Below are 13228 nucleotides of genomic sequence, written 5' to 3'. Positions count from 1 at the left end.
ACCCGATGAATGTAAAAAGAAAGAATTACCAGGTTTTGTTTTTTTTTACCTAATTTTTGTTTCTGAGAAAAATGAGAGCCACATATGAGGACATTAATTTGAAATTTCGATAGAACAGTTGCAGTATAATGTCCTCATAACTGTATATCAGGCACTTGTTGATCAAGATTTAGTATTTTGGTCTAAATAACCCAAAATGTGATGTCCACATGTGTGGACGCCAGGCTGGAGTAAAGTGTTAGAGCTATTTATACCTATGTAAACTTTTATACACTGGTTTTTACCTGTCTTGTTTCAGAAAGGTTTAAAAGGGTAATGTCCACAGTTTATTTGTTTATTTATTTGTTTGAATTCAACATATTTTATTAAAGTAATTGAGCTTGAACACAGAAAAAACTGAATCAAATAATCATAAAATCAAATCACTTGCACTATACTGAAGTCTAATCTACTCTGAGCTAATGCCGGTTTCCAACACTAATGATCGGGTGAAGGAGAGAGATGAGGGTGTGCACGGCCACTGGTGCTCTTATCCCTTTTCTTTGTGATACAATCCAACAGGAAAGCAGTCAAACCCTTGGACATTAGCCAAGTTAACGTTCACAAATATATACACACAGAGGAACTCTGAGCCCCAATGTCAGCATTAGCACAAACATGCCACTTCATACCAAATCTCAGTGTGAGGTCAGGTGTTAGTCTCATTCCATTATTCTGGCTATATTTTCTTACTCATTACTATTAAACTTATACTTAAGACTAACTATTAACAAAATCACACCCCAATAACTCTGTTATTACACTTTGTATTTAATCATAAAAAGGCTGGATGTTGAAACCTTTTACTTCTATTTTGTATGAGCCAGGATTCTCAACAGCTGATACTCTATGTCCAAAAAGTGACAGGTATCGTTTTATGGAGCAAAAAACTTAAGAGCGCATATTTTATAAATAATACCAACAATTACAAATGCAGACCTTTAATAGTAATAAGTAATCCTTTATTTATAATGCATAGCAATATAAAAATAGTAACATATGAAAATATTACAATGGGCACAGATGAATTTGTATCAAAAACAGCAACCAAGCCAAAGTAATGAATAACACACATAAATAACAACTGCTTGAGAGACCAAACAATTTCTTTTCAACTGTTCCTTGGCAGAAAGTTAAGACAGCTATTCAGCTTTAGGTTTCAATAAACAGAAGTAATGGATGCAGTCCCTTTGAAATGTCACACAAAAGTCTACTTATGCATATACTTAGCTTTAACTCTTCTCTTTTTTGTTTTGTATTCCAAAAGGTTTTCATTTTCTCCAGAGGATGTCTCTCTTTCAGTGGTTATCGACTGTTCACATTCATTTTCAGACTGTTGGAATGTCGATGCTGGCCGAACGTTTCTTGCTAGAATACAATGGCCTAATTTTGCGTGCATTATCTGTCATCTTTATTTCGTACTGGCATATACTTTTGCCTACTTGTTTTGTTTTTAAGACATTTGTATGCAGTTCATCTATCATTGGAGTAATACCCTCTGGAATGAATGCCCACTGTTTAACTGTGTCTAAAACAGCATTTAGTTTTCCAACTGCATCTTCTGTGCATTTTTTGTCTGTGCTTTCAACTACAGGAGTGTCATTCAAAGTTGATAGAGGACTTTTCAGAGAGTTTTTCATTTGTTTAAAATGGCTACAAGCCACCTTCAGGCAAGCACATGTGTTATAGTGAGAGAACGTACAACAAGTGCACTGAAGTGTTTCAGCCGATGCAAAAAAACACAGATTTCCAAACAAACTTGGCATTTTTATCACTTTCAAGTCCTCACAGTGTACAAAGTAATGCCTTTCTTTCACTGCAATTCTTGCCAAGGTAGAAATGTCTGTTTCCATGTTTGGATAGATGTCATTGTCAGCCTCTGCTAATTTTGCAAGTAACACTAGATGCTTGCAAAGAAGTCCTCGTAAGCCATATGTACAGTTGCAGTAGGACTCAACAGGGCAGACATCATACACCATGTCTTCTCTTGACTCAGATGGGACTTGATATGCATTAACTCCATGGCTGTTCTTGACTGTAATTTTAAGAGCCCAACCACTTTCCATCAGTCTTGAAGCAGAGTCTGAAACTTGAGACAAGTTGTCAGCAAACCTGTTTTTCATGCGGCCCACATCTTGCAGGGTTTTTATGACTGAGAAGTAGTCGTCGGCCTTCCCTAGGAGCACTTCAATCAGATCATCCAGACGCCTATTCGTGTAGCCAGATAAAAACTGGTATTTCAGGCGGTGGAAAAATCTGAACAAAAGTTATTTGAAATGATTAGTAACTGTAATTGAAGGAATTTAAAGTTTTAATCAAGACTGTATTATTTTTTTAAAAATTGGAATACCTATTGCACACGTCTTTTATAAAGGAATGCTCTGTGCTGGTTTAGCTGATTTAGGCAAATCCACCTACTCTGTTTTTTGTTGTGATAACATAAAAAACGCTGCTAGAATTTAAAGGATTTGCCTAAAACCTGTTCTGGCAATGACATGACGAACCTACTCAGTTTAGCCTCTTGGATTAAAGCATAATATCTTTTTTTCAGCAATACAATTGAATGAGGTCAAAATAATAAATCATACTTTTCAATCACATTGTTTGTTTCAGAACGAGCGTGACTGAAGCGACGGCCGTAGTCACACCACATGTGGCCAATGCCTTCCCAGTGCTTCTGAAAATACTGGCACACCAAAGGGTATTGCTTAAATGTCTGGCAGAACTCTGCTGATGTGGCTTTAAAGTCGTCCTCCTAAGAGAATTGGATGCAACAGAATATATTTCAATCCATTTAACAGACCTATTGAAATCTTTAATATTATGTATTGAAGCCCTTTTCCTTTTATTGAATAACATTAAGAATTTTAAGTTATTAATAATATGTCGTGTTTTTGTATTAAGAAGCAATTATTTCTTCCCTTACAATGGCTAAGAAGGAACACTAAACCTATAAGCATATTTGGTTTCAGCATCTGTCTGTGAAAGAATCCCACTCACAAGTTCTACTGCTCAGTGGGTGACACAATGATGTTCTGCACAGCTTAAGTACTTGTTTTGATAAGCAAGATAAGAAGCCAGTTTTAGAAATTGTTTCAAAAATCTATTTTGTATCTCTCTGTAACTTTTTTTAGCAACTGAAAGTTATTATGCTCTTAGTGTAATCAAGAAATCAAAATGTGAAATAGACAAATTACACTTACAGATGTGCAAGCTTTCAGCTTACAAAAGAAAGAAATGATTTCATTTCTCTTTTGGGTGTTAGAAAGTCCATGGACCCCGGACTCTGATTTTGAAAGCCATCGATTAACAGCCTGTGAATGTAAGAGAAAAAAAGTTAATCTGGAGAGAGAGACAGAGGAGCAGCTGTACAAAAAGCATAAAAGAAAGCTGACGTCCAAAAATAACTTTGTCACTCACTGGACAAGAGGACCTGTGCATTACAGAAATCAACCAGGCAAACATATTTTTAAATGTCAAAAAGAGCTTTGGGAAGCAGCCACCAGAAGATGAGTGCACTGTGGTCTTAAATGGATGGACATAGTCACTCAACATTTTATCCCTTTATATTCATTAACCTGAGTAGGTGAATATCACAATAAGGCAAATCATGACAACAGGACCCTGTTGTAAAAATGCGTTTCAGGTGCATCTTAGACAACGTGAAAAGAAAACAATGTGGTTTACCTGCAAGACATGGTACCAGCATAGAAGGATAGCTGACTCTGGAAAAACCTTCTGCAAAGCATTTATTTCCGCAAAGTCTTTGTCAACCATAAATGCTCTACAGAAAAAAAGAAAACACTAAATGAGATTAAACAGTATGAAAATGTTTTTGCTATCTCAAAGCACCACTTCAATGCCAAATTAAACATTTCAACTCACAAGTAGATATATAAAATACTGCATACAGCCTATAGGAATAACTTTAACAACTGGAAAGGAAAGTTTTTTGCAGCCCATGCTGCAGCTATAGCATTAGATTCTGGCATGTTATAATTTTTTTGAAAAGGAATTATTTCAAAATTAATAGCTGTCAATGTATTATTTACCTCGGGGAAGTTGGGAAATGCTCACAAACTATTCCAAGAACAGTTTCCAGGGTTTTCTGACTTTCGTTGCTGACAATAGCATAGGCCACAGGGACTCCATGCCCATGATCATCTCTTACAACAAGTGTGAATAAGGGAAATGAATACTGGTTAACGCAGTGCGTGGTGTCAACAAATACTAACTGTTTTGCATAGTTCTCCATGTTTGATTTCATTACAGGTGTCTGCAAAACAATCATTAGTTCTTGGTCAGATGTGTATGGTTGATAGAAGAGAACATGTTCTTGATGTTTTCCATTAAGTAAGGTATGTACACTTTAACTGTCTCCACAGTTAAAGTGCTTCTTCCTCATCATGCAGGTTCTAACACTGTCAATGTCACGTGGTGTGACAAAATGCTCTCTGTTGTGAAGATCTCTGTGTCCATGTTCTTTGGCCCATTTATGACATTCGGTTAGTACGATGGCTGGCTTAGTTCCAAGGGAAAGCAGTTCCTCAATCTTCCTCCTCAAATCACTGGAAATATTGTTGAAATGTGCGTCTTTTGGGTCCGAAGGATCATGCCCATCATGCTTATCATATGTACGCTGCACGATGACTGTGTGGTCTTTCCAACATTTGAGTACTTTAAATGAAACATAGGCCTTACAGCCCACTGCTCTGTAGCTGTTTCGACTTTTTCCCCCAGCTCTGATGCAGTTGAATTTGTAATAGTCTCTTTTCCTGTCTTTACCTGAGGCAACATTTAAACATTTATAATGTCCATGAAGGGTTAATGAGTTCAATTTTTCTAACACAACACTGAATGGGTCCTCCTGGCATTGTGACACATGCACACAAAGTTGTGTGTCTTTTCCAGTTCTTTTTTTTTCGTCATTCAGAACACTTCTTCTAATTATGTTGTCCATTTCTGGTGGAAAAATAACGAAGGTTTAATTAGTCAATATTCATTAATTCATTTTAACTTGTTGTGGGGTTTTTTGCAATACAATGTAAATATTAAATATAATATTAAAAAAAATATATATATAAAATAATATAAAACAAACAGGGGCTAAAAGAAGCTAAACTTTTATATGGTATGTCTCTGGCAACTTTAACATGATGTCCCAGGGACAACATTTACGCGATGTCCCAGGGACAACATTTACGCGATGTCCCAGGGACAACATTTACACGATGTCCCAGGGACAACATTTACACAATGTCCCAGGGACAACATCTACACGATGTCCCAGGGCAACTTCTACATGATGTCCCAGGGACAACATTTACGCGATGTACCAGGACAAATTTGTAAATTTCTGGATTACTGTTAATCTCCATAGAATCAAGAACTCATGTCCAGTTTCACAGCTATGGACCAGTTAATTATGTTTCCAGGTGATAGTTTGATTCATAGATTCAGCACACAACCATAAGTCTAGGCCTTTTAGTCCAGATTCTCTTCACTTATGTTTGTAAAATGATCAGGGAAGCTACTGCAATTTTGCCTGACCCAACCCCCGGGCCACGAAACACCCAAAAAGTTGGGGAACACTGGTTAGCTAATGCTGTCGTCAAGTAGCCTATCGCTAGCAAACAAACAGCAAGCCAAGTGAGGAACATATGTATAATGCTTACCGTTTATTAAAGGAAAGTATCCTAAATTGACTTCAAATTCGGCGGACAGGCGAATTGACTTCAAATTCGGCGGACAGGCGGCGGTTTTTCGCTTCTTCACTTGTATTTCAAAATACTCGAAGGCGGGTATTTCGAAGTCGCAAAGGAATGACGTCACAAGAAGGTGATTGGTCACTTGCAATGTTGAACCTGGAACAACATTAATTATGATGATGTGGGAACAATGCTGACACGAGGAAATCAGATCGTCCATGAACCCCATGGACCCACTGTCAGAACCTATGCTGGTGCAGTGAGTCCTGGGTTCCTCCTGATGGATAACAATGCCCAGCCTCATGTGGTGAGAGTAAGGAGAGTGTCAGGGTACTCGGTCTCCTGACCCAGCATGTTAATTCTTTGTGATGTTTGTATTATTGTACTTGTGTGAGTTATTCTATGGTTTCTAGTTTTGATCCCTTGTCCTTCATGTTTCTCTGTGTCCCCTCTGTTCTGTGTAAGTCTGTGTCTGCATGTTTGAGTTTCCCTCTGTGGCTTTCGGTTCTTAGAGCCCTCTGCCTTAGGTTTACGTCTCTGTGTTTCTTAGTTGCTGTCTCCACCGTGTCAAGTTCGCGTCTCTGTGTCTTACTTCCTGTTTTACTTTGAAGGTCCGTGTCTTATGTGAATGTGTTCAGGTTACGCTTCCTTGTCTCGTCAGTTCTGATTTCCCCCAGCTGTGCTCTCCTTCTGTGTCTCATTCCCCTCGTTACTTCCCAATGTATTTAAACCCTGTGTTTCTCTTAGTCAGTGTCGCCCCTCATGCCGTGTGGATCTCCCTGTGAGTTTAGTGTGTTATTCCCCAGTTTAGTTTACTTTGTATTAGAGATGGACCGATCCGATATTACGTATCGGTATCGGTCCGATACTGACCTAAATGACTGGATCGGATATCGGAGAAAAATAAAAAATGTAATCCGATCCATTAAATATCACGAAAGCACCTCACAAAACTTGCAACACGCCGTAACTCACCTCAGAAAGTTAGCATGTCGGAGCAGTATGCATCACGTGATAGAGCGGCTGGGGACCTGTGGTCTGGATAGCATTTGGAGCTTCGCTAGCAACCTGGCATTTCATCTCCGACAAAGTTATCCCCGAGAGAAGTAAAGCAAGTGTGTAAGTCCATCTCTGAATGTTTGTAAAGCATTCCTGCGTTAAGCTTAACGAGCGACTGCCTCTCGCTCTCCGGCTGCTACTTCAATCGTGAAACTGCTTAAATGATCAGCTGATCGGCTTTTCTGTCGCGAGTCCGTCTTTGTTTTTGGCCCACTTTGCACCAGAAAGAGGAAACCAGCGGCTGAACAACAGCAGCACGTTTAAGCTTGATAAGCTGTTGTTAGAATTTATTTAATATTACTTTCTACACCAGGATCTTTTTCTATGTAGCTGACGCTGGTAACTGTGCAGGGGCGGATCTAGCAAAGTTTAGCCAGGGGGGCCGATAGGGCATTAACTGGGAAAAGGGGGCACAAAGACATACTTTTCTTTCTTATTCTCATTTAAAATGTCTAGCTTTTAATAAATAATTATCTGACACCCAAAGTTTTAATTTGATGTAAAATGAATAGAAGTCAATTACTGTATATAGTGACTATTAAGTCTAATATATATACCCTAGTAAGCTATAGTACTTTTTACTTTGGGAAGGTACCATCTGTGCAGTCTGCAATTTTGTTGAAGAAAGATGTTGAATCTATTTAATATTTCTTGAAAAATAATTGATTTCTGTGCATTTTTTTTCACACTGCATCAAATTAAGGTTGATTACGTCGATTAAGCATCATGAGGTGGAGCGTGAGGGGTGGTTCCCTATTTTTTATTTATTTATTTTTGTTGTTGCTGGGAGTTGGAACCCTATTAGTTAGGTTGCTTAATATTTACGCTAAGTACTCTTTAAAATACCAGAATAGGGAGGATGGTGTAGGTCTAAGTTTATTAGATTGATCAGTATTGCTGAACTATGAAATATTTTTTTTGTATACAGGTATAACAGAATAGCTTTAGTGTAGTTGTTGTTTTAAACTTGAGTATGAACTTGCAGACTTGCAAAATGCAGCAAGATATTTTAAAAAACAGTTTTGTTGATTAAAAAACACTATATCGGATTCATATCGGTATCGGCAGATATCCAAATTTATGATATCGGTATCGGTATCGGACATAAAAAAGTGGTATCGTGCCATCTCTACTTTGTATGCTCGTTTTTCTGTGACCAGCAGATAAAGCTGTGGTTTTGAGTTCATCCCTCGAGTCTGTGAGTCCTGCAGTTTGAGTCCCCATCTCTTGCCTGCCACACAGCGTTTTATGACAGAACGACGCGACCAGACATGGACTCCGCAGGCTCCGCCCGGGAAATTGATTTGGCCCGCATCCAAGGTCTGGTAGAGCGGATTTCCCACACTGATGATGTTCGGGCTGTGACTGTAGGAATCAAAGCCATTGAAGCCATCCTCGAGAGGAACCCCCACTTTGGTCAACTCGGAGGATTTATGGACTCAATAAACATGGTGCGCGAGGCCCGGGAGGTACTGCAAGCCCGAGAGTTAGCTATTCTCGCCCGCTCCCGGTATTCAGCACCGAAGCCACCAGCGCTGCAGCAGCAGATGGAGCTCTCTGCAATGCAGCAGCGGCCATTAAAGCGCAAGGGGGTTGTTAAATCAGATTATTAATCCCGAGACTGTTTTTCCAAAAGCTGCATTTTTCAGGTCCCCGGGGGGTTTGTGTGTTTCCGTTGAGCCTGAAGACAAAATAACGAGCACTGCGAAAGAGCTCTAGGTTTGCGCCCACAAGGACAGATTCTATGGCAATTCCTGAGACTGCTACGCTCTCCAAGGCTTCCCCAGAAGCTGAGTTTGTAATTTCATCTGAATCTGGACCCCTGGAGACAACAGAATCCACTCAGCCTGTGACTATTGACGGTTTCTTGGCTTACTCAGAGCAGGAAATAAATACCTCCAAGACTGTTTTTCCCGAGACTGCTCTAGCCCAAAGTGAAGCTCACTTAGCTGCCTGGCCTACTGAAGCTCCATTCTCACCTCAGCTATCACTCCAGCCTCGTACATTGCCTTTAGGCCAGTCTGCTATTCATTGTTCAATTCAACCTTTAGTTCGGCCACTTGTAAATGGCCTGGCCTGTATTTATATAGCGCTTTACTAGTCCCTAAGGACCCCAAAGCGCTTTACATAACCAGTCATCCACCCATTCACACACACATTCACACACTGGTGATGGCAAGCTACATTGTAGCCACAGCCACCCTGGGGCGCACTGACAGAGGTGAGGCTGCCGGACACTGGCGCCACCGGGCCCTCTGACCACCACCAGTAGGCAACGGGTGAAGTGTCTTGCCCAAGGACACAATCCATAGCTCAATTACCCATTCAGTCCATTGCTCATGTGCCTAGTCAGTTCCGAGCTCAGTCTCTTGCGTCGCCACCAGTTCAGTTCCCCGTAGCACTTCACTACACTCAGCCAGTCAGGCTGCTACTCAGTCAGTCATTCAACCTATAGCCCTGCCATTAATGCACTCTGTAGCTGAGCCGTTAGCCGCCCGGCCCGCAGCCAATTCAGCCACTCCTCCACTCGTTACACCTCCACCACAACCGTCACTGCAGTTCCCGGTTCAGTTTCCTGCAGCTCAGCTGTCCCCAGTGCAGTCTCCCTTAGCACAGTCATCCACTCAACCACCAGCTCCACTTTCTCCCCAACCGTCACTACTACCTCTAGCTCAGTTTCCTGTGCAGTCACCCCTAGTTCATTCTCCTGTGAAGTCATCAACTCCACCACCCACTCCACTCTCACCACCACCGTTACTACAGACATTAGTTCAGTCCCCTGTGCCAGTGCAGACGCCCTCAGTTCTGTCTCCCGTGCAGTCATCTACTTCACCACCATTAGTAGCTCAGCTCCCCATGTCTCCAGTAGCTCAGCTTGCACCTGAACCACTAGCCCAGTCCCCTGTAGCAGTTCAGTCTTCTGGTCAGCTTAACATTCAGCCAGGGGTCCCAGTGCCCTCTGGTTCTACACCGGCTCCTGCTGGAAGCTCGGATGAGTCCATCCAGCACTCCGTGGCTCCCACGCCGCCACCCGCCTCGTCCGCTGGGGGTTCTGGTGAGCCCGGCTCTGTCACCTGTGCCACCCGCCTGGTCGCCCCCGACCGTTTGACTTATGAACTTTTGTGCCGGCGACCTCCGGGTCGGCCCCCTGACTTACTATTGAACTGTTCTTTGTGCGCCGGTGTTTTCTGTGCACGTGTTGTTTTTGGACTCCTGGTGCTCCTGTTTTGTTTTGCCACACAGCGTTTTATGACAGAGTTCCTAGAGAACAAAGTAACTGATGTTGCTGACTGGCACCCACACTTGCCTGACTTAAATCCAATAGAACACCTCTGGGAACACCTCTAATGACAGGAGCTCAATGATGCCCTGCTCCAGATCTGCGAGGAGATCCACCCCAGGACACCATCCGTCATCTCATTAAGGGCATATGCAGACGTTGTCAGGCATGCATGTGGGGGCCACACAAACTACTTACTAGTATTTTGAGTTGCTTTAATGACATTTCTGCAAAATGGACTAGCCTGAAGTATCAATGTTTCATTTTTATTTATGGGGTGTCTTTGAATTCAGCCCTCTGCAAGTTGATAATTTTCATTTCCATCCAACAACATGGTATCTCTTTATTGCTAACACATTACCCAGTCCAAATTACTATAAATGCCCAGCATGATTCCTTTCCCCATACACATCAGATGTGTTTTCAGCATAGTTAAACATTAATGCTACCTTCACAGATATAAGTTACCCATGTACTAATGTACCCCAGTGCCAGCATGGGTTTTTAAATGATATGCAAAAGGACTCCCTACTGTCTAAGCTCTTTTTTTTAAAATTTGAAACCAAAAAGGCAGCATTCAGTCCCCATTTTAAACCCACAAACCAGAATTCCACACTACACAAAAAAATCTGTTCTGCTAATTCATATCTTGAATTATATATTTAACATCCAGAGCAAGATTAGCAGTTTCCACAGCAACTTGCAATGCGCTGAGTTTAGCTGTGAAGGAGTCTAGTACACGTGGCTGCACACGAGTGTCTCTAAACACCGGTGATGGACAGAAATCTGAATATTTAGTGTTTAGATAAGTCCACTTCTTACTTGGGCTACTTTGTACCAAACCGCAGCCACAGAAGCCCAAACTTTCCTCCATGGTTTCTTTGATGGCATCTGCAGGGAGCATCCAGCGATGAGCATGAGTCAGATCAATTAAAGAACTCCCACCATCGTGCTCCAGCGCTCGAGCTGCAGACTCCAGAGCACAGCAGAATAGCTCCACACCAAGAAGGTACTCTGTCTGTGAGCACATTAATACCAATGCAGTCTCTGGTACCTCACTCTTGCTCTAAGAAAAAAATATGGCATCATGAAGGCATGTCATTGTGAAAGACACGTGAAATCAATAAAACTGGGGTAAGTGAAGACCAAATACTGGATCTCACCTTGTGTCTAACATAAGCAGCCAAGTTTGTCTCAGTACAGCCACCCCCAACCAAGGCAAATGGTTCCCTTAGAGTGAGCCTCAGTACATGTTCTGCCGTCTGGCACACCACCTTTAGCACAAACACATCAGGAAGTGACCCCTTTGTCACATTTACATGACAATAATGGGTATTCCATGACTGTGTTAAAAACGTATATTTTCTGAAGAAATTTGATCTCTCAATGGACGAACACTAAAACATTTACTTTGTGGGAAAATCCATTACTGACTTCTCATTTATTGAACTAACATACAGCAGGAATTGTAAATCTTAGCGATAGGGAGTCTTATGAGTGGAATCTACGTTGTTTCAGGCAATATGTCTCTCCATCCATCATTAACTCCAGAAGCCAACAGTACAGCTTTAACACCCACTTTATCTTACCTTCAGCTCATTTAACATGGTCTGGTTCCTGTGGCAGAGGATCATTGTGCAGATCGCAGACTCCCCAAGAGGGAATAAATGCAGCATTGTCTTGGATCCAAAGTGCTTTATACAGAGATCCCTCGCCTTCCCGTAGGTCTTGGGTGGGATTGTGGTATGTAATGTGGCCACAGGTTGAGCCCCTATTTGTAAAAGGTATGCAAAAAAATAAAACAAACAAACAAAAAAAAACCCCACCATAAATACAACACAAGTATATTCCACTCGGACAGTAGATAGATTATTACAGTAGTGCAGTGAGCTGAATTGAAAAACAAATAAAGCTATTGGTGTTTAACTGGTGCTTGTATGTATGGCATGATTTTGCAGCCCACCTGTCAGCTGAGTAAGTGGCTCCATAAGAGCAATTCCCAGTCTCTCTACCACTATGACACCATGACTCCTGAGATATTGCTGCAAAACTGGGTGGATGACCTTCTGGCACATGAAGAGCTTCACTTCATCATTAATCACCTGTCTGCCAAGCTCCAGAAGTTGACCCAGGATCTGTGAGTCTGTGTCTACATCCGGGTGGGCCTCAATTACTCCATCTCCTAGTTCAGAAATGTCCCCAGCAAGAGACGCACTGAAAAGCACAACACTGAGGGGATTTAAAGGTTTGTCTTCCTCACTCAGGCCATCAGGCATCTCCACCAATAAACCTGGAAGCACTTCAGAGCTTAGCACAGAATGACCTTCTACAGGAACAGTCACTATTCTGCCAAAACTGACTATACCTGGACTGCTGCAGGGAACGGTGAGCAAAAAAGCTTGCACAGCCAGTTTGCTAATGTGAAGCGTCTCGGGCTCTGTTAGTACACATGCGGGTTTGCTGGAGATAACACTGCGAGCTAACGTGATCAAGTTCTGAGTGCTGCAGAAGTCGAGCTTCACTCTACAACCACAGTCTTCTCGTTGAAGGTAGCTGGTACACAGAGCGAGCAGGTAGTTGTTCACTCTGATAGCCACGCTTTCCCTGAGAGCAGACTTTTTGATTTGTTCAATAAGAGAAAGGCATAAGACAGCTGCAAACAAACCGCAGTCGCTGAAGCGAGAGACGTGGTTGAGGATGGAGGTTTTTATGAGATTGATAAAAGGCTGCGAGGAGGAAACGGATGAAAGAAGAACCGAGGAGGCAGAGGTGGTCACGACGTGTCCTCCAATGTTGTTGTGAACTTGTTTCAGTCTACCTGTGGGACCGAAACAAGACGTTAGTATCTGTTTCAGCAGGTGAAGCTTGCTGCAAATATCAGTGTTGTCCAGTGGCATATCAGTGCAAACAGATGGAGATTTCTTGCTGAGTCGAGACATGACCGAAGCACATTTAACATTGTTAAGGTAGACAGTACCAACATACGGCAAATCGGCAGTGATAAGTGTTAGCAATGATAGAATAGTGATGCTCGTAGCATTGCCTGACCAAATTGTGTTTTAAAAGAACGGGGAACAGTTGCAGATTAATTTATTAAATCCAACCAAAACCACCACTACCTTATTGTAGGGTCTAACATTTG

The 13228-nt window shown here is 41.8% G+C and overlaps 3 protein-coding genes across 5 annotated transcripts in view; 1 reads left to right on the top strand and 2 right to left on the bottom strand.

Annotated features, from left to right (window-relative positions):
* Window positions 1–975: 975 nt before the first annotated feature.
* On the bottom strand, window positions 976–5001 carry LOC146561308 (uncharacterized). 2 transcript variants are annotated; one of them, XM_085297288.1, is made up of 5 exons: window positions 4092–5001; window positions 3727–3823; window positions 3243–3353; window positions 2628–2794; window positions 976–2295 (listed from the first exon to the last, which is right to left on the bottom strand). In XM_085297288.1, the coding sequence occupies exons 1-5, from the start codon at window positions 4328–4330 to the stop codon at window positions 1368–1370; spliced, it is 1542 nt and encodes a 513-aa protein (XP_085153414.1). In that variant the 5' UTR covers window positions 4331–5001; the 3' UTR covers window positions 976–1367. The 2 variants fall into 2 exon arrangements, with proteins under 2 accessions (XP_085153414.1, XP_085153415.1); XM_085297289.1 differs by lacking the exon at window positions 4092–5001 and adding an exon at window positions 3925–4022.
* Window positions 5002–10397: 5396 nt separating this feature from the next.
* On the bottom strand, window positions 10398–13085 carry mkks (MKKS centrosomal shuttling protein). Its single transcript, XM_085297287.1, has 4 exons — window positions 12050–13085; window positions 11676–11857; window positions 11250–11360; window positions 10398–11152 (listed from the first exon to the last, which is right to left on the bottom strand). Exons 1-4 carry the CDS (start codon window positions 13023–13025, stop codon window positions 10724–10726), a joined length of 1698 nt encoding a protein of 565 aa, XP_085153413.1. The 5' UTR covers window positions 13026–13085; the 3' UTR covers window positions 10398–10723.
* slx4ip (SLX4 interacting protein) overlaps window positions 12259–13228 on the top strand; it is a 33244-nt gene continuing 32274 nt past the window's right edge. Inside the window, exon 1 of one of the 2 annotated variants that reach the window (XM_085297293.1) lies at window positions 12259–12924. The gene's annotated coding sequence lies outside the window, so the exon portion shown is untranslated. The remainder of the gene's footprint in view (window positions 12925–13228) is intronic. The other variant, XM_085297292.1, reaches the window with a different exon arrangement.

The sequence above is a fragment of the Mchenga conophoros genome, linkage group LG13 (assembly GCF_057382185.1).
Source record: "Mchenga conophoros isolate Kocher_MC1m ecotype Shallow Benthic linkage group LG13, M_conophoros_male_GT1.1, whole genome shotgun sequence".
Taxonomy (NCBI): domain Eukaryota; kingdom Metazoa; phylum Chordata; class Actinopteri; order Cichliformes; family Cichlidae; genus Mchenga; species Mchenga conophoros.
The sequence above is the reverse complement of the archived record's forward strand: the minus strand, read 5'-3'. Positions and strand labels throughout refer to the sequence as shown.